This window comes from Coturnix japonica, chromosome 3 (genome assembly GCF_054131305.1).
Source record: "Coturnix japonica strain WE chromosome 3, WE-NBRP24, whole genome shotgun sequence".
Taxonomy (NCBI): Eukaryota; Metazoa; Chordata; class Aves; order Galliformes; family Phasianidae; genus Coturnix; species Coturnix japonica.
Window position 1 is genome coordinate 30,813,913 of NC_140665.1, and position 20,092 is coordinate 30,834,004.

General features: G+C 41.4%; 1 protein-coding gene across 2 annotated transcripts; it reads left to right on the top strand.

Moving 5' to 3' along the window:
* The first annotated feature begins 464 nt into the window (after positions 1 to 464).
* Positions 465 to 15,073, top strand: TSLIG3A (tRNA splicing ligase complex subunit 3A). 2 transcript variants are annotated; one of them, XM_015857708.3, is made up of 9 exons: positions 465 to 529; positions 679 to 747; positions 2,034 to 2,182; positions 3,349 to 3,483; positions 6,188 to 6,372; positions 8,761 to 8,841; positions 10,137 to 10,253; positions 12,079 to 12,246; positions 13,196 to 15,073. In XM_015857708.3, the coding sequence occupies exons 2-9, from the start codon at positions 695 to 697 to the stop codon at positions 13,940 to 13,942; spliced, it is 1,635 nt and encodes a 544-aa protein (XP_015713194.1). In that variant the 5' UTR covers positions 465 to 529; positions 679 to 694; the 3' UTR covers positions 13,943 to 15,073. The 2 variants fall into 2 exon arrangements, with proteins under 2 accessions (XP_015713194.1, XP_085399363.1); XM_085543237.1 differs by having other exon boundaries at positions 465 to 522.
* The last annotated feature ends 5,019 nt before the right edge of the window (positions 15,074 to 20,092 follow it).

Below are 20,092 nucleotides of genomic sequence, written 5' to 3' on the forward strand. Positions count from 1 at the left end.
TTGATACGGTAGCCAAGGGCTCTTTATGGCCCCTTGAGCCACTTCAGTCCTGGAGGCGGCCATAAGGTGAAGGCTGGGAGTTGTGGTCCCCGCTGGTCCCAGCGCTGCGCGAAGCGCGCTGTCTCTGAGGCTTTTTGTCCCCCGCGCCGCCCCGTCCCTCTCCGCCCGGCGCCGCTCGCCCCAACGCATTCCAGCGTGAGCTCCGCGGCGGCGAGAAGGGGTCCTTCACTCGGGGGCTGCCCACAGCGGAGCCTGAATAGAATCACATCCTCCTCGGCTCCTCTCGTGCTTTCGCCCTACAAAAGCAGCCAGCCGTTTCCACTCACACTCTCATCTCCTTTGCTCAGCGCGGTCTGACGCTGCGGGTGGGAGGATAAGGCCGCAGGAGAAGGTCTCGCTGGTCAGGCGCGTTTCGGGGCAGCCCGGAGGCCCGCCCGCCTCCCCCCACCCTGACATGCCAACCCGGCAGTCGGCGGCGTAACGGCGTGCGAGCAGCATAAGAGCAGTGGACGTGCAGCGGACGTGCAGTGTGCGTGGGGCGGCGGCGCGTGACGGGGGTTGCTCAGCTCGCTGCGGGGCGCGGCCGTTGTTCCTCAGAGGGGCCGGGCGGGGAACGGGGCCGGGCAGGTAACGGGGCTGCTGCGGGTAACGGGGCTGCTGAGTGCCGCTGTCGCGCAGGTTTCCCCGCCGCAGGATGGAGTTCGAGCTGCTGGAGAGCGACGTGCTGGAGTCGCTGGAGGACCTGGGGTAGGTGCGGGTGCGGGCTGTGTGGGGACCGGTCGGGGCTGCAGCTATTCCTGAGCTGTGGTGGAGCCTCTCCTCAGGAACCTCAGGCCGGAGGTGGGGAACGGGGAAGTGTGGAGGCAGGAAAACTGTGTGGTTTTTGTGTTTTGGATGAATAATGACAACTGAAAAGCTGTTGATGACTTAGCACTTTTTTTTTTTTTTGCATTGCACAGGAAACTTTTGTAGTTTAAAGCTTATGTTTCAGCAGGGTCGCTAAAGGTTATATCAATACAAAAGAGAGGGAGCAGAAGGTGTGGTGCTGTAAGCTCGCACTGCTGGGAGCTCAGGGCAGCAGCAGTTGGGACTTTGCTGCTGCCGGTTCTGTGCAAACAGCTGTATTGACTCACGTTGGCCATGTTCCCATAAATCGCTTTGTTGGAGTGTGACTTGAACCACAAAGATTATATTTCCAGGCTACGCTGGTGATGATAACTCCCCAGATTGACAAATAGGCTTCTGTTTTGGCTGGTATTGCAATGATTGAAATGCGAAAAGGTCCCTGCCACGATGCACTTGCCATATGTTTGAAAGGGTATTTCTGGCTTCAGGGAGCAAACAGACCTGACAACATTGTGCTACTAAGAGAAAGTAGCTGTGGAGTGTAGGCAGCTGTGGGAGCATGAACAGAAGTAAGAGGCTGCTCACAGTCAAGGGTCTTCAGATTAGACTGCTAGCCAAGGAGCTGTATCCCTTAAATCACAGTTAGCATCGATATTACAGTTAAGATGTTGTATCTGTCAAAGGAAAATACTAGGAAAAAGGACCTTTAGCCTGTCAGGTGTTTTAAAGCATCAAAGTCCTTCCTTTAACACTTAATAGGAAGTGGCAGAAAAAGCACCAATCCAGTAGTTCACCATACTACATACATATAGTTCAATATGCTATAAAGCAGCGTTCAGAAATGATATTTTAGGACTGTAGTTGTCTAAGGTAAGTATAGTGTCTCCAAGAGCTGGAGACAAGGAAATTGCAGCTGTATATGGTGGCCTTCTCCAGGATAAAAAGACATTTGATTGTAATGTCTTGTGCCACAGTCTCAGTGCCATTGAGCTAATGTGCACAGACAGATTGGGCTTACTCAGACATTTACAGCTCAGCACAGGAATTTATCGTACAGTTTTAGATGTTCAGCATTTCATATCTGATGAGGGTGTAGCTCTCAATATATATAGAGCATAAAATAAATGTGCAACAGGACGTCGGTCACTGTCAACTTTAATGAACTGTGCTTTTGTTTTGCATGGCAGTTACAAAGGTCCGTTGTTAGATGACGGAGCACTGGCTCAGGCAGTCTCTCGTGGAGCCAGTTCCCCTGAGTTCACCAAACTCTGTGCTTGGTTGGTATCTGAGTTACGGCTGTTCTGTAAACTAGAGGAAAATGTGCAAGCAACTAACAGTAAGTAGCCATAACTCTAGCACAAATGTGCACTTCACGTGTGTTCTTGCCTGCTGTATCTGGGTTGCCAGCTGCTATACCTGATGTACCACTGTGTACTGTCTGTATGCTGTCAGATTTTCAGTTGTTTTCCACCTCAGATTTCAGACTTGCCTAATGAGCAGCCAGTAGAAGCTGAAGTAATAACAGGGATCAAACATTTTGTTATTGAGTATTTTGGTACTAGCTTTGTTCAGTGGTACAAATGTAGATGCTTCTTAAATTTTGGGAATGGATTTAAGGAAAAATTAGTTGTTTTATTAGATCACGAGAAGGCTTATTTCAATATGCTGTTTTCCTTACTGGTTTTGATAATATTCCTTCTTCTGTGAGTGTAATTGACTCCCTACCACTAATAACAGAGCTTTTCACTGCCTGTAGTGGTATAAGTTTCTCCCTGTACACCTTACAGTTTGGCAGTATTCTAAACACCAATTTCAAATTGCCAACATTTTATTTGTCATATATAACCAAGTCCTTCCTTCATTCTGTGTGACTCGAGTTTAGCCCAAGACAGTCTGTAATTTACAGTCTCTCTTCAAAAGACGACTGTTACTTTATCCCTTTTATTTTTTTCCCATAATTTGGCTTAATAATTTCAGGCTTGTTTCACTAGTAGCACTTAGGCTGATACTTGTACTGGAAACTGATCTTTGGCTTAAACGACTTAATTATTTTCAAATGATGTTAGTAGGAAATAAGATCAGTTGACAAATGTTAGCTGACTTAGGAAATGCAAACATGAACACTCATAAACCGTATTATTCTGACCGTACCAGGTTTATTTAACATGTTTGTAGTGCGAGCAATTGGTCTACTTAAAATACACTGTAGAATTTACGTTGTTTTCAGTATCCCTTTTCACTGTAGGATTTGCCAGTGGCTGTCTGTTGTAGCTGGGTTAAGTTTTCAGTGAAAGATAATTTTGCAATAATGAGGGACATCAAACCTCCAAAGAGGTTGTGCTCTGTCTTTGAAAAACTCTAAATGCATTTGGCTTCCATTGCAGGTAGGATTTTCATGTTAGAAAGCAACTGAAGCAAAGCATTATTATTTTTAAGAGTAAACTTAGTTCATTCATTGCCAGAAAAGTCAAGCTATAAACAAATGATTATTTTTCTTCTAAGGTCCAAATGAAGCTGAAGAATTTCAACTCGAAGTGAGTGGGTTGCTGGCTGAAATGAACTGTCCTTACACATCGTTAACGTCAGGAGATGTGACAAAACGCCTTCTTAACCAAAAGAACTGTCTCTTGCTGCTTAGTAAGTTGAAATTGCAAGCAAATGTGGTTTCTGTGCAAAGACTCATGTTCTTACACTTAGTGAGATGTTATGACAAGGTGCTTTGTTTCGCTATAAAAGCAGCTACCTAAAGTTAATAATATTTTTTCCCTGTAATGTCTGGTGTCAGACTATTACACGTTAGGGTCTCATAAATTTACCAGTCACTCTGTAGCCAGTGCATGACGATATTTTGAGTGTTAACCCTTCTTGCATTCACTAGTGAAAAGCCTCTCCTGCTTCTCAGAAGGTGCTCTGAAGTGGAAAATCATGTGAGACTTCTATCAAGATTTAGCTACTGAGCTTTGTTCAGAAAGGACATAAAAACATCCACTAACATCAGATGCATCATCACTTTAGTGTCCCCCTCAGCTGACTTGCAAGGTGCAATAGGACTTGCATTTTCCTGCTCTCCTACAGTAGTTGAAATTGTTGTGGAAAAGATCCCAGCTCAAGTTCTTTTGATTATCTCCCTTAGTAAACACTCTCAATATTACTTTCTGTTGCTTCAAAAGAAATGAATAGTAGCAAGTGATGTCCTCCTGTCGCTTTTCCATCCTGAAAATCTTACTTGCTTTTATTCCTGCTCAGGAATTTTAAGTGTGGAAGAAATAGCACTGAAGTTTGGAAAACATATGTAATGTTGATGCACATTTAAAACAAATAAAATGGCAAGTGTCAGAGTTAAGAATCTTAATGCTAAATTGAATCTGGTCTTAAATTCAGCATTTGTTTTGTTTTCAGCTGCTTCTGATTCTTTACCTGTTCAAAGCAGGAATATCATTCTACCTCCAGCTGAGAAATGAATTATAGTGTAGGTTCCTGTATTGCAGCAGCTGGAAAAGAATAGGTAGTAAGGCTTAAATCCGAACTCAATTTGATAATATGTTCAAAAATATCAGGTGAAATGAGGTAATCATCACATTAATCGCATCGCATTAATAGTTCAAACAATTCTGCCCTTTGACTTGTTCTCTGTGAGCTAAGCCATTCAGTAAATTTGGCTTGCGAGTGACTGGGCTTATCCCAGAGGTCTTGGGTGATGTACATGTTGGTAATATAAGGTTATGTTCAGAAGCTGAACTCTTGTGTTCCATCTGGCAGGAATACTTTGTTTACTGTTAAATGTGGACTTGAAATTGATGCCAAAGTCTTTGTGTATAACATAATCCTAATACCTAAAACTTTCACACAGCTTTCATTACCTGCATCAAACTAACTTATTAGGTGTCCTGTTTTATGTGAGCCATAAACTCATTTTATTTTCTTTTTTGTTTTTGGAAAAAGATTTATGCTTTGAGTGTGAGTGCTGGGGTATTTTATATTAAAAGCAGAACCAAAATGCAGCATAGCTTATGTCACTTGAAAGGCAAAACAGTATTCTGACCAAAAGCACCAGCTAAACATAAGTAGGCAGGACAGTCTTGGTGAGCAGCATCACTCAATTCAGTGCAGTGCTGGCATAGGCAAAAGAAAATTCCAGTTTTGGAGGTAGTAAGCTGTTTTTTTGTTTTTTAATATTATAGTTTTATATATTCAGAGGTCTTTTTTTAAATCACTGTAGCGTCTTTCAATCCTTGTTTTAAGAACTAATTCTTTAAATTGATGTTAAACACACCCAGTGTGATTCAAGACAAAAGTATTGTTAAATGTGGTTTTTTTTAATTCAAATCCTAGTATTGTGGAAACTTCAGCTGAAGGCTGTACGCTATTACTGTAACCTACATCACAGTGCTGCAATTACAGCCTCAGACCACATTCAGAAATGTTGTGATTTTTCATAGAATGGTTTGAGCTGGAAGAGACCTTTAAAATCACGTAGTTCCAACCCCCTGCTCCAGGCAGGGACACCTCCCTGTAGACCAGGTTGCTCACAGCCGCATCCAGGGGCCTTGAGGACACCTCCAGGGAGGGGGAATCCATAGCCTCTCTGGGCAGCCTGTTCAGTGTCTCACCAGCCTCACTGTAAAGAATTTCTTTCTAATATCTAGTCTAAAACTACCCACTTCCAGCTTAAAACCATTTCATGTCATCCTGTCACTATTTTGTTTTATTTTATTGACAAAGGAGTTCAGATGTGGTGATAGGCTCTCACAGTTCTAATGTCGGGGAGCTTTGCATGCATTCTGGCTTTGGCTTTATCAATTGCTGTTTTCTTTTCTGGGATGGTAAACCTGAATACTCAACATTACTTTAAAAAGTGAGATTGTTTTTCCACTCTGCATCATTCATGGGAAAAGTAGAAGGGACTCATCCAACATTTCACTTTTATTTACTCACGTCCTTGTGTCATTTCCCAGAGCCTTGAGCAGTGTTTGCATGTTTAGCTTTAAGTGCATGTGTGAGTCTCTCATCCTGCTTATTTTCTTGTTCCTAGTCTCCTGTCCTTGCTGGGCAAAGCCTGAAGGAAAAGAGTTGTGCACTGAAATCTGTAATAATACCTGTCAGAATTGTAGGGATTTTTTTTCCAGGCTTTTATTTGTTGCACTGAACTTTTCTCCTGTTAATTTGTATCTAGCATTGACCTTAGTGGTTGTTAGAAATATTGTGTGGATACCAGAATTACAGCTTTAACTAAGCCATGCCATTTGCACATTAGTTGATTGTGAGCACTTGAGTTGTTATTGGTTCTAAAATATTTTCCTAGGCTGTATCTGATGCTGAAATCTAATTTTTCTTACCCCAGCATACCTCATCTCAGAACTGGAAGCTGCCAGAATGCTGTGTGTGAACGCCCCTCCTAAAAAAGCACAGGAAGGAGGTGGCAGTGAAGTCTTTCAGGAGCTAAAAGGCATATGTATTGCTTTAGGCATGTCCAAGCCTCCAGCCAACATAACGATGTTCCAGTTCTTCAGTGGAATTGAAAAAAAAGTAAGAACCGAAGGAACAAAACTAGAGTGCTTACTGTGTTGCTGTTTCGATGGAAAATAGTTTGCTACCAAGGAGAGATTTGTCTCTCTTGAAATTCCAGAGTTTGAATTGTGGTGGTTTACTGGGTGTGCCAAGAGTCAGAATTTGGAAAATGAGCTTAAAGGCTTTTTCAATGCCAAGGCATGGGGTCAGGGACTAGTGCTATCGTTGCCTTAAAGGGTGAGGTGTTTCTTACTCTGCTCTTGGTTTTAATGTCATCACCTGTTGCAGGAGACGTAGAAAATGCTGAGCTTAGCCCTTGGGAAGAATATTAAGGAGAAATCTATTTCAAGATACAGACATAAGAACAAGCTTCTACAGGAATTTCCTGTTAAAAACGTTCAAATTAAAAGGTGGTGTTATAGCTAAAGTTAAGTTCACCCCTTTTCCCTGAGGCTTTATCAGTTCTTGTGGTTCCATTTTTGTTTCTTTACATGTATGTGTTCTCCAGGTTGCACTTTGTTTTCTTAAAGTTTTCCTTTTGTTCGAGCAATTCTTACAAAGCCAAAAAATGAAGTGGAATAGACTATCCAGTGTACAGACACACAATTTTTCCTCTTGCAGGGGAAAACAGAACAGAAGCAAAGAATCTTTGTGAACTTTAAAGAACAGATGTGTTTATGTAGCTCCACAGAATGCTCTCAGAAAAGTTCTTTAAGTAACTCTTTAGTTGCATTGTACTTAACCAAATTGAAGCAGCTGGAACCAGCGCTCTATTTCATGCTCCCCACCCTTATTAAAAAAAAGCAAAAACAACAACCAAACAAAAAATCTTGTTTGGTTTGACCTGTTGAAGAAGGGAATGATGGTTTTTCCATCAGCCCAGGATGTGGAATGGAAGCAGTTTGGGTTTTTTCTGGTTTTGGCGTTATGGGCACTTGTCGATTAGATGCGTTAAGAAATCTGTGCTTCCATTTTCAAGAAAAAGTAAAAAATACTCATAAAAATGAACAGCACTAGCTGTAAAAACACAAATGATATGATCATAATCTTCTGAATCTAATGCTTTGCTTTACTGTCTCATTGAATTTCCTTGTCTTTCTTTATAGCCCAACTTGGATACACCTTGTAAAATCATTAAGGCTACATAAATGTTACCTTTATGATTTGTATCCATAGGTTGTATTCTATATGAACAATCTTTACAGTTTAATGAAGTAAAAGATTTAACCTGCAGATCAGGCTCTGAGCAACCTGATCTAACCCTGTTCATTGCAGGGGAGTTGGACTGGGTGACCTTTAAGGATCCCTTCCAACACAAATGATGCTATGGTTCTGTGTTACTTCCGAAATACTGTACAGCTTACGGTCCAAACATGTCAGGTGCTGGTAGTGTTTGAGGATAAAGTAAATCTATCTAATTAATTAAAAAAAAATAATCTTATTTTCCAATGAAAATGTGTCACAAAGTTGAGAAGAATGTGAAAACTAAGTCAAGTAAAATATTCATTTTAAGGAGATAGTTAAGCAAGGAATCACCCTTCAGTTTACTTGTTCTTAAAAAAGTGAGCCTTGCAATGGCAACACTTTGTCCTGTAGTAAGAAAATCTAGCTATATTTTTCTTGATGTTTGTGTTTTGGTTTGGGATGCCATCTTTGTATATTTGACTCATTGTTAACGATCCACCCACAGCTCTGCTATTCCATTTAAAATCTCTGTTTAACAAATGGGACGCTCAACACCTATTGGAAGACAGGGTCACCATACCTGTTCAATTTACTGCTAGAATGAACAGTTGAAAGGGCTGAAAAATGTGGTTTGCAGTAGTGGACAAGTGAAGCTTCATAATTCCAGCATACTTTGATCCAAGTCTTTGTCCTTGCTGCTCCATTTCTTCCCCATAAAGTCTGTAGGTTATCTTTTCCCATCTCAAAACTTCTAACAATAGTACCCACATTTTTAAAATCCAAATGAAATATTGAATCATATTGAATGCTTTTTCCTTTTGATTGAAAAGAGATTATTTTTTTTAGGTTCTGTTGTTTCCTGTAGTCTAAACCTTTTTGATACAAGCTTTTCTGTTTTTTTCCTAAATTAAGAGGATGACGCGTAGAGTATTTGTGTTCAAGGGGAGCTGTAGTTCATGGAAACATACTATTTTAAGTGTGTATCTCTGTAATCCTCTCAATTTTTAGATAATTGTAGCCAGGACTACCAGAAATACTAAAATACTTTTTGCCTATTTTTGCTTTCCAAAATAGGTATATTTTGTTCTCTGTCTCAAAGAAAACTTGATATTGGAAGCTGCTTTGTTTTGTCTGTGACCATTTAATAGTCTTCTGCTGTAAGCTGAATCTTAAAAAGCTACTTTTCAGGCAATGCTTATATTTTGGTATGTCTCCTAACAGCTGAAAGAAACCCTAGCAAAGGTTCCACCTAATCATGTTGGAAAACCTCTCTTGAAGAAACAGCTGGGACCGGCTCACTGGGTAAGCAGTTGCAAGTGTTAGAGCCTATTTCCTTTGGTCACTTATATAAAGAGGAAAAGACAATTTTTTTTTTTTTTGCAGTGTTTTAAAAATATATGCTGATACATAAATCCTCAAGAACTGCTGAAAGATCTTTATTGAGCTCATGAATCTGTATGAACAGATGCATACAAATGTTTTCCATAATAAGAGAGAAAGCTGCTATTTATAGTGGCTGAGCTGTGTGCTTGTTCCTTTCCTCTTCTGCTGCTTTCCAGTGCTGGAATGATGTAGCTTTGCTGACATAATGTAACACTCCTTTCTGTAGCTTCTTTTTAGCTAGCCTATGGGTCCTCCTCTTGTTTCTTCCTCTCTTTCTGTGCTGCTGGAGTAGTATTCTTCCTTCATAGTCTCTTCCCTATGAAGTAGTGAGTGTGCAGGTGGAAGCTGAGAGGCTGTACGCCCAGGTGGCAGAACCATGATCATCTCCAATCAGGACTTGGTTTTGTCATCTACTGCTCTAGAAGGATGTTGCCTTGGTGAGGTGCTGCTGCTGAACAGTACAAAGCTATGATTAAGACTGAGTCTCTTTTGGGCCTCTTTCTCGAAGTCTTGAAGGCTTTCTATTTCCAACAGTCTGTATCCTCAAATACTTGTACTGTCTGGGCTGAAAGTGGGCACCCACCACTTCCCTTCAGTCAGACTTATATCTGTACACAAATCATTTCCTCACTGGAGCATATCTCAACTGTTGCTCTGACGAGAGCATTGTGTGCTACCATGTGTATTTCTAGTGATGTCTTCTACCTGTAGGGCACTTAGTTGTCATGTCTGTATGCAGATTGTGTTTTAATCGAGATCCTCTTACAGTATGTTACTTTTAGTGCTCTATCTTTGGCCTTAAGCTTACTTCTTTTTAAGCAGGCAAGGGCTCTTTGGTCCCTAGGATTTAGGTTGTCCTTGTATCTCCTTCAGCGTGCTGCATCTGGTCTTTTCTCACTTTTTGCTTCTCTGTCCTGGGAGTATTGAGAAATGCATCAACAGCTTTAAGTTCCTTATGAGCAACAAACTATTGTGCCTGTTAGATACAAGTTAGTACCAGACTGAATGTAGAGGTAGTAGCCTGTGAAGCCTTTGGGAAAACTGTCAGAAAACATACCTTATGTGGACCCATTTGACAAGATAGTTGATTGCAGGCTTAAGTCCTGATTAATGTTTGTGTGTGTCTGGTTCTCTTTTATCCATGTAATTTATTGTCTGAAATAGAAATGTTTTATCTCTAATCTGTCGGTTATGTTTGTAAATTTTTGTTTCAGGAAAAAATTGAAGCAATTAATCAAGCCATAGTCAACGAATATGAAGTCCGAAGAAAACTGTTAGTCAAACGATTGGATGTTACCGTGCAGTCCTTTGGCTGGTCAGATAGAGCTAAGGTACAAATAACTTGCTGTGAAGTTCTGGTTTATGGTCATTCTTTATCTTAATTATCCCTGGAAAACTGCTTTGTTGTTTTACCCTTTGAGCAAGATATAACCAGAGGAGTTATCTGATTTTGGTTTGTGTTTTATAAAGAATTTTCTGTCCGTATAAGATGACCGCCAAATTTTACTTTAAACTGATCTCTTTGAGTTTAAAAGCAGCATGTGGGATGAGATGATGGACCATGTGTAACATACACAAAAGCCAGGATGTACAGTTACTGTACATAGTGGATGCTAGAAAAATAGTAACAGAAGATTATGGCTACAACCATTTGCATTGAGAGGACCTCAGTGTGAATCTCAAAGTGCTGCATTTATGTGATGATATAATAGCATCTTTCTCTTGATGACCCTTTAGCTTTGTGCTGTCTACAGTTATCAGATTTCCTCAAAGTGCGTCTGCAGGCACATCTCAACAGATGCCCATGTGAATAGCTCCTAAGGCACTGCTTGCACTTTTGCCTCATAGTCAGGGTAATATTTTATATGCTGTTCTCGTCTTTGAACTGTGCAAGTGGCTATGACGTGAGCTGTGCTTTCTCCAAGTAATATGCTTTTAAAATTAGTTACATGCTCTCCACATTCCCTATGTTTTATAGTTTAAAAAAAAAGCAGACACAAAGTATGTCAGGATCTTAAAAGTGATATGTAACTTTTATTTTCAACAGCTAAACCAAGTCTGCTAACGCTGCTAGCAGTTTTGAGACTGTGGTTTTAGTCAGAATTTGTGACCAAGAATTGTCAAATGTTTTACTTTGGTATGTGATTTATACAAAAGCAACTGCATTTTAATTGTAAAATGTGAGCTGTCAGGTAACAAAGTTAATGTTTTCCTTAATTCTGAATATACTCTATTCAGTTGCAGTGTAAGAGTAGAAGCTCTTGGTTCTAAAAATTTAGCTTGGAGTCGCTTGGAAATGCATACCTCCCCTTTTATCATTTCCAGTTCTGCTTTTAGGTGAAAAATAGGATTTTAGGGTTTTAAAACTTGTTCTCAAATTCTTACCCTGTTGAGAAATGTGTTGGAAAACCTCCCTTGCCTGTTCCCACCGCTGTCAATAGAAGTCCAGCTGTCTCTGCAGCCATTTTGGCTGAGTATTGCAATCTGTTTTATCTTAACTGCAACCTACATTATGCTCTGACCACGCAGAGACGTAACCAGCGTATTTACTCATGCAGATTTCTGTTACCTCTGTCAACTGGATAACTGCTATCGTGCCTTAAGATATTTGAAATATGAATACTATAATGCAGTAGAGGGAGAGAGATTGATTGCAAAGCAAAGTTGAGTGCAAAGATCCAATTTCTAGTGTGGACTATACAGTATGCAAGACAAAGAACTGAACTGAGACAAGTAGTTGAGAGATTTAGTTATGCTAGTACCTCTTGATGGCTTGATTCTGTGATAATGCTGATTGGAAGAAAGACTGAAAGAGTGATTGCATCCTTGTTCTAGTGATGCAGGGCTGGGGACTTTGCTAGTGTAAATGGAATGGATGTGGGGCAGAGATTTGTCCATGTTTGCTGTTAAGATTGTCAGAAAATCAGTGTCTTGTCAGTTGATTTAGAATAGTGCTTCCTCTGTTGTATAAAAAATTAATTTGACAAATGTTAGCTTTAATGTGGTGATTCTTGGCTACAAAAAAAAGTGCTCTTATATGCACTTTTTTTTTGTTGTATTTGCAGTGACATCTTGTTCTTCAGTATTGATTCTTCTGGCAAGATTGTTTTCCTGTCACTTTGTCTGACTGAGTTTTGTTTTTCTTTTCTTCAACAGAGTCAGACAGAAAAGCTGGCTAAAGTCTACCAGCCAAAACGTGCCCTCTTATCCACTAAGTGCACTATTTCTGTTGCAAATCTCTTGGCAGCTCGGCAAGATCTGTCAAAAATTATGAGAACGAGCAGCGGATCCATCCGAGAGAAGACTGCATGTGCCATTAATAAGGTACCCTTGTGGACAAGTAGCTAACATCACTTTTTCTGTCGTGAATATTAAAGTTACTTGAATTCAGTAATAAATCCTACTTTTTTTTCATGGGCTTAAATGGAAGTTGGAAATGAGGAGTAAGAAACTTGACATATTAAATACAATAAATCTTACATCAGAGCATTATGAGGAACTGTGGCTTTACTTGTTAAGGTTCAGATTACCCCCTCCTAGGGGCACTGGAAAAAAAAAAAGTTGAAACATTTGATCATTTTCAGCAGGAGTTGTCTGCTCAGTTTTATCAGCATTACTGATGTTCTTGCACGGCTGCTGCCTAATTCTGTCATGATATCCAAAATAACACCTACACAGTAACTTTCTGTCCTGCATAAATAGAATCTATTAAAATCTGTGAGTATGTCATGGGTCAGATTCTCCTCTGCACACAAATGAGAAATTCTAGTCAAGTGTACTTTTAGTAATGATAGTGTAGAAATATGGTTCTGACTAAACAGTTTCCATGTTTCAAGAATTAAGTTTCTACAGGCTCATGAAAGTACATTTGCTGAACTTGAAGATCAGGAGCTGTGCACCAAAGTATACTTTTAAAGTTGTGTGTTCATAGGTGCTTTTCTCCATTTTGTAGCTCAGGTAATGTTCTAGTTCATTTAGAATGCAATAGTGGCATAATTTGACCTCCCACTCCCAATAATTTTTGCACCTTTTTAGTGTAGTTGGAGCGTGAAATTTAAAAGAAAGTGGGAAGACAGATGTGAATATAATCAGATCATATATACGCTTTACTAGGAATATGGCACTGCCCACTGCCCTGCTGCTGATGTGTATTCTGTTAACTTAATTCCATTATCAGTACTGAGTGTCCTTCAAGACTAACAAAAATTAACAAAGTACCCTGCTTCTGTGAGATCTTACAACTCTTAAGACAGTTGTTCCTTTCTCTTTACAGGTGCTAATGGGCAGAGTACCTGATAGAGGAGGAAGGCCCAATGAAATTGAACCACCACCTCCTGAGATGCCACCCTGGCAGAAAAGACCAGAGGCTGGTCCACAACAAGGTGGTGGCCGAGGAGGAAGAGGTGGCTATGAATCCTCATATGGAGGGCGAGGAGGTTATGACCATGGAGGTCATAGCCACGGTGGTCATGACCGAGGAGGAAGAGGAGGTCATGAACGAGGGGGTCATGATCAAGGAGGCCATGATCGAGGAGGGCGAGGAGGACGTGGCGGTTATGATCATGGTGGCAGAGGAGGTGGAAGAGGAAACAAACTCCAGGGAGGGTGGACAGATGGTGGAGGTGGTGGCTACCAGGATGGCAACTACAGGGATAGCAATTACAGAGATGCAGGTTTTCAGACGGGTGGCTACCATGGTGGTGGCGGTGGCTATCAAGGAGGAGGCTATGGTGGCTACCAGTCATGTTCATACACGGGAAGTGGCTACCAAGGAGGTGGTGGCTACCAGCAAGACAACAGATACCAAGATGGCGGGTCCCACAGTGACCGAGGGGGTGGCCGTGGAGGAGGGCGGGGTGGCCGTGGTGGGCGGGGTGGCCGTGGCGGTCAAGGAGGAGGCTGGGGAGGCAGAGGTGGACAGAATTTTAATCAAGGTGGGCAATTTGAGCAACATTTCCAGCATGGAGGCTATCAGTATAATCAGTCTGGTTTTGGACAAGGAAGACATTTCACAAGTTGAGGCTGCTAAAACCTTTTGCTTCAGCAGAGCTCAGATAATAAAACCTTGTTTCAGAGTCCTGATTTAATCACTTTTGAATTAGTACAGGTTTGTATGTGTCAGGCAGAATCTTTTGGGGTGGGATGTTATGTGCTGAACTAAGTACAGCTTTCTGTAGACTTTCCTTCCCCCCCAGTCTGTCTGAATTGAATGTGTCATAACTACTCACTGCACTCCACCTAATCGTAAATTAATAGTCATGCTCTTTTGTTGTTGTATTGACATCTGCTCAAAGTACATTGATTCCAAAACTACCTGCTGTGTTTTGCTTGACACTTTGATTTGAGAAAAATGAAGACTGGTCTAGTCACAATTATATGTTGCAATATACAATGGAATTTCTGCATCCCCTAGCCATTGTTCAGTTACATGACCTAAAATCAGTGCTGAATATTGCTTTTGGATTGCTGTCCTGTTTTAATCAAAGTTACACACACATGCAGGCCCACAGAGCAACTTCCCTCTAACAGACAGGTTTGTTATCTATTATATGAGCTCTGCTGTAGATGTCACATTTGGTAGCCTTATCTTACATCAAACCATTTTTTTCCCACCTTCTCAAGTCTGAAGACTTACCGCCGCCAAAATCTGCAAAGATCACTTAAAACTAAGCTAAATTGTGAACTGGTAGTGTACATAGGCCTGTAGTTAGGTGTAGCAATTCAAACTGACCTGCATCCATCCAAAACAAGTTGCTCCTCCTTCAAACTTAATTTTTTACTTGAAATCAGCTAGAAGAAAAAACAAAAAGTGAAATTATTTTATTTGCAAGTTAATACCACTGGCTCAGCAGATCCAGGGCAATTTGTTTTGGGGGTTGTCTTTTTTAAAGAAATGCACTACGGCCTGGGAAGTTTAGTTCCTGCCTGGAGGAAGCCCTTTGATTATTGCTGCAGAAAACAAAGCCTGGCTGAGTTTGATGTTCTAATGTGTTGGGTTTGGTTTGTTTTGTTGTTTTTTTTCCTTTACTGAAAGCCACATAATGCTTCTTGCTGGGTTTTTTGTGTACATAAACATTGTCAAGCTGTGAAAGAAAATGGCTGAAGGTTTGCTGTTGTATAAAGGGTGAGCAATAAAAGTGTCTGTATGTTCCCCTCTGCTTTTGGTTTCTTTTCCTTCTGGTGATGAGTAAAAAGCAGTTTCTGCAGTAGGTGGGAACTCTTTTAGGTATTTCTGATTGTTTCACCTAGTTTTTGTTTTAATCTCTTAGGCGGTCAAATCATCTCAGGCGTACTGTGCATTTTGCCTCCTTAAAAGCTGTCAGAACAGGAGTGAATGGTAGGAATGGATCTTCATTGTTTTGGGGTTTGTCCTCATCCTTCTCTGATTTGGTGTAGCAGTAGTGTCTCCCTCACTAGAGGTTTCCATGTGAATTAAGCTCTGCCATCGTCAGGCTATGGCTCCTTCATGACACATGTACATGGTATGCATCTGGGAGCTCTTCTGATGCTGTCTGGGCTTGTGGCAAGGTTAGGTTCTTGCCTGGGTAGCTGTAGTAGAGACTGACCTGGTGGCAATCCCTTGGGCTACTTGAAACATCCAGAGGTCTGAATTTAGATGGATGCAGATAGAAGTTCCTCGGATTACTGAAATAATATGAGTGTTTGAGGAGTATGTGTCACACAGGCCTTGCTGCTATTCAAGCCCATCCTGTAAATAAGCTGATAAAATGTTTAGAATTGATCTCCCCATGTTTCATTACCCGACCGATCTGAAAATGTCCTATTTATTCTGACCACTAGGTGCTGCTAGTGGTTCACAAGCTGGAAGTGAAAGTCTCTAAAGGCGCTTGGGAATCTCCGTTAATGTCTATTGTTGGTTTTTTAATGCTTCAAACAGATCTAATGAGGCTAACAAGGGAAAAGATTCCATATTGAATCCATATCATTGGGGTCACTGTAATAGATTGATCTCAGTGTAATTACTGTTCAAATCATAAACTTAATCTACAGTGAATGCTCCTCTTTCATGAAGATGTTGGTTTCTTGCAGCAGGATGCTACAGATAATGCAACTCTGTTGTTCAGAGAGTAATACCTTGTGAACATTAGCCAGTGACTAGTTGCATTTGTGTAAGAATAATCAGTTTTTAATTTAATTTTATTTTTATAAGAAATAGGATTCTTGCTATTGGGGCGGTCCCAGTCTGATAAAGATAGATTGACAGAGGTAAAGAGCCTTTGTCTGTGAATGTAATAGCTTCAAGTTGACAGATTCTGCTTTTTCTCACACAGCTCCTCATACAAGGAGACCAGTGTTCTCTGCCTTCGTGTTGAAGAGCTACAAACCTGTATCTAGTGAGAGGGAATCCAGTAGGTTCTTTAGAGATCCTCTGGTTGAGTTGCATCAGCACCTTCAGAGATCTTCCTGTGGTAAAGCTGCCAGTTTCTTTGCACGACTGTGACTTGCTGTACTGGTTGTTCTCAGCTCTGTATGCTGAGATGGTATGGTGCAATGCTGGGAATGAGGGGGCGAACTCCCTTCCCTCTTGTTTTACTTAAATTGTTCTCAAAATACACAATCTCTCCTCCCTCTTCTAGGACCTAGGGTGAGCTGACCCCAATTTTACTGTTGTTTGAGGGGGAGCAATCTTTGGAGGGGGACACGTGAAAGAGGCAAAACAGGAGGCCTCAGTCTTTCAACAGGAAAGAAAACGCTTTGCTTCTGCCAGCTGTTGTTGTTTTCCTTATTCTGTTGTTTCCTCCCAGTCTGCTGTGACTCCTTTGTTCTCCGGAGAAAACAAACTTTGTGGGGAGAGCAGCCTTTATTAATGAAAGCAAACAGCCACTGCTTTGTTATTGACTGTATGATGCCCTGATAATGTTTTGCAAACATAATTCCTGCTATGCTGGAAGGAGTCTTATGACTGGAAGTTGGGGCAGCAGAGATGGCTTGTGGAGGTTATTGAGCTTATGGTGCTTTGGATATATGTGCTGCATTTCATTGTGCAATGATCGAAAGCAGAACTCCAGGAGATCAAGAAGGCAACTAAGTAAGCAAGTGCTATAGTGGAATAAAATGTTCTTCCTTTAAAGATAATCGTATTTGACACTCCTTTTTCTTCCACAAGTTCTGGGCATCGTGCTCTGTTCTTCCCTGTGCCTTTCTTTTTTCTCCAGTAGCTTTTATTCTGACTTCTCATTTGCATTGCCTTCCTGCCATCTCCTAGGATGGCACTGGGCTGTGTTTCTTAGTCATCACCTGATGACTCTGTCAGGTGTCCAGGAGACCTGTGTGGGTTCTGTGAGTACAGGTGTTAGCTCAGTCCCCTGTTAGGCCCATGGAGGTCAGCACACACAAAGTCTTGACTGTGCTCATTTCATGTGGCTTAGCCTTAGTTCTGCCATGTTTAAGATCATGCAGTTGTTACTGCTAAAGCCTGACAGTGCCTTAATCCTGCTGCCTCTCCTGATTCCTTTGAACAACAGGCATGCTACAAAAACACGTCTGTATTTGAAGAAGTTGAGTGTGGATCAGCAATCTCAAACAAGGTGGCTCACGGTCAATTCCAAGCTTCATTTATCAGCCTATTAACATACCCTTATGTTTGAATCACATCAGTGCTATGACCAGCAAGCTGTATGTGACGTGAATGAACATGAACTTCTGTTTCCTCTGTGCATGCTCTCAAAATATTGATGTGTTGTTTGTTTCAGGTTATGCCTTTTCAAAGGGATGTAAACTGAAAAAGCAAGTGCTGTTGCCAGCTGTAAACGCTGCCTTCTCCTCTCTTTGGCTGAAAATAAGTAGTACCTCTAATGGCTAAACAAACAAGGTTAGAAAGGAAAACATTTTTTTTTTTTCTCTTGTGTTTACTTAGTGCTTTTTACAGCTCGGAGAGCTGTCAGTGTCATTGTTTCCCCTTTATTGTCCAGTAATTTCCCTTCTCATCCACGTGGTTTTTTCCCACAACAGAGGAGAGAAAAACAAGTACAAAAAGTAGGAAAACACTATTGTAAAACCAAAGAAAGAGTGAGTCTGCCTGTGCTGTGGGCAGGTGGAAGGTCATAACTCGTTTTCACACATGAAGCAGAGATGAATGTGATAAGGACTCTTTAAACTTTCCGGCATTGGCTTAACTCATGGAAAAAGCAGACTCTTTGGCTAAATAGAACAGTGCCCCAGCAGTAGCCTTTTGCTGATGGCTTTTCTTTCTCTTAGGACTGGGCTGTCAGCAGCTGTAAACAGCAATTTAGAGTTCAGCAAAGATTTTTCCAGTGAGTTTAGCCTGAGAGAGACATGTTGGCTGCAGTGTTTCTTTTGAAAATCCAGTTCATTTGGTGCTGATAACTCAAAAATTCATTCCAAAGTTACATCTGTTTCTCTGGTGTCACTGGGTTGGCAAACTCTATCAGGACTCTTGAAGTACTTGGAGCTGTTTTCTGTGCTCTGTGAAGGCCCATCAGTTAGGCTGATGCCGAGTGAAGCAAACCTTGAGTAGATAGATATATTTTCTGTGGCATTCACAGAACAAGCCCCTGTTTCTCCTGCCTCTTGTCTCCCTGAAATCTGCATTCACATCTCTTTCCTTCCTTCCCTGTCTGCTTGGTCTCCATTGGGATCCCCTTCCATTCTTGGTGTCACGTAGAGAAGGAGAGTACTCCCAGCACTCTTCTTCCCACACTTAGTCCCCATCTGTCTGTTCTTTGTTCTCGGCGGTGTTGTTTTTCCTGCATCCAAGTTCCCTCACATGTAGATATTTCACATAAGAGACATCTGAAACATCTGGAGCTTGTGTCCCAAGCGGGAAGGATCCCCATCTGGCAGCTCAGGCTACCCAGGCAGAGCTGTCCAATTCCCTGTAGGGAAAGCACTGAGGGTTTCATCAGAATCTGCATTCACTTTAGCTTGTGCAGAGGAGTCCCTGACTCCTACTGCACTTGAACTGCTCTCCTTGTGGACAGGGTTTCACCAGGAACACCAGAGACGCTCAGTGTCTTTTTTTTCTCAACACTTTTGTTACTCCCCTCCTTGAGATTCTTAGAGCAAGGGGTTTCCAGCAGGAACCTAAAAATTCTCACGAACCCTTTTTGGACATCATAATGATCTTAAAAGGATCAGCTGTGTGTGTGTGGATTGTTGACCTGACAGAGCAGGAGATTTAAATCCTTTCAGACCAAGAGCTACCACTAACTTTCAGAAGCCTGCAAGAAATGGTCTGAGCTGTGTGGGCTGAGCACTGCGTGATGTGAAGAATGGAGTTTTGGAGTTTGACATGAACATTTCATTTATGAAGTGTTAAAAGGCTTATCTCAACAGATCCATCAGCAGCCTGGATCACAACTAAATTTCTCTATTCAAATGTTCTACCACATCATTTTCATTGTGTGCAAGCTGCGTGCTGTAACGGTGCCTGAGCAGTCAGTGTTTAGTGACCCATCGCCTGACCCATCACATACAACACAGGTCTTACACCTATCTCTGCCTACAACAGTGAGAGTGGAGGATGCTTCTAGCCCCAGTGTTTGTTGTAGTGATTATTTCTCTGAGTTTCAAGCAGTAAGAGCATGTTCTCTGTCTTTTCTCCTCAGATTTTTACCATTGTTACTAGGTAGATTGGGAAACAAAGGAAACCTGCACAGCTGAGCAGGCCCCGTATTGGCACGGCATAGTGTGCAATTGGATTACCACAGAAGAGTCTGTCAGTTTTAGTTAGGAAAGCCAATGGAAGCCCTCCTTCAGCCTGAGGCCTCGACCCCATCCCCCTTGGTAAAGGGTGCAATGACTTGAATTTTGTAGGACATCTTATATTCAGGTTGCTTTGATTCAGAGCCTGTGCTCCCCACGTGTCTATTTCTGTGCAGGAGGCGGAGGGAAAAAAGGACAACAACGTGTCTGCTAATTTGGACTGTGTTGTTTAGGTATGAGCTTTGTCTTGGGCCTTGTTTTCCTTCCTTTTTCCATGTGGAGGCTGGGCTCCTCACACAGCTTAATGCTTCTGAGAAATCTCACTTCAAACCTGTATCTCCAGTCACTGCAGATGGAGGTGTTAGAGCCTACTTTAACAAACTTAATTTGGACATATGCTTAGTGTCATATTTTAGTTTTAACATGTGTGACCTGCTACCCTGAAGAAAAATATGAAATATTATATGCACAACCAGACACATAC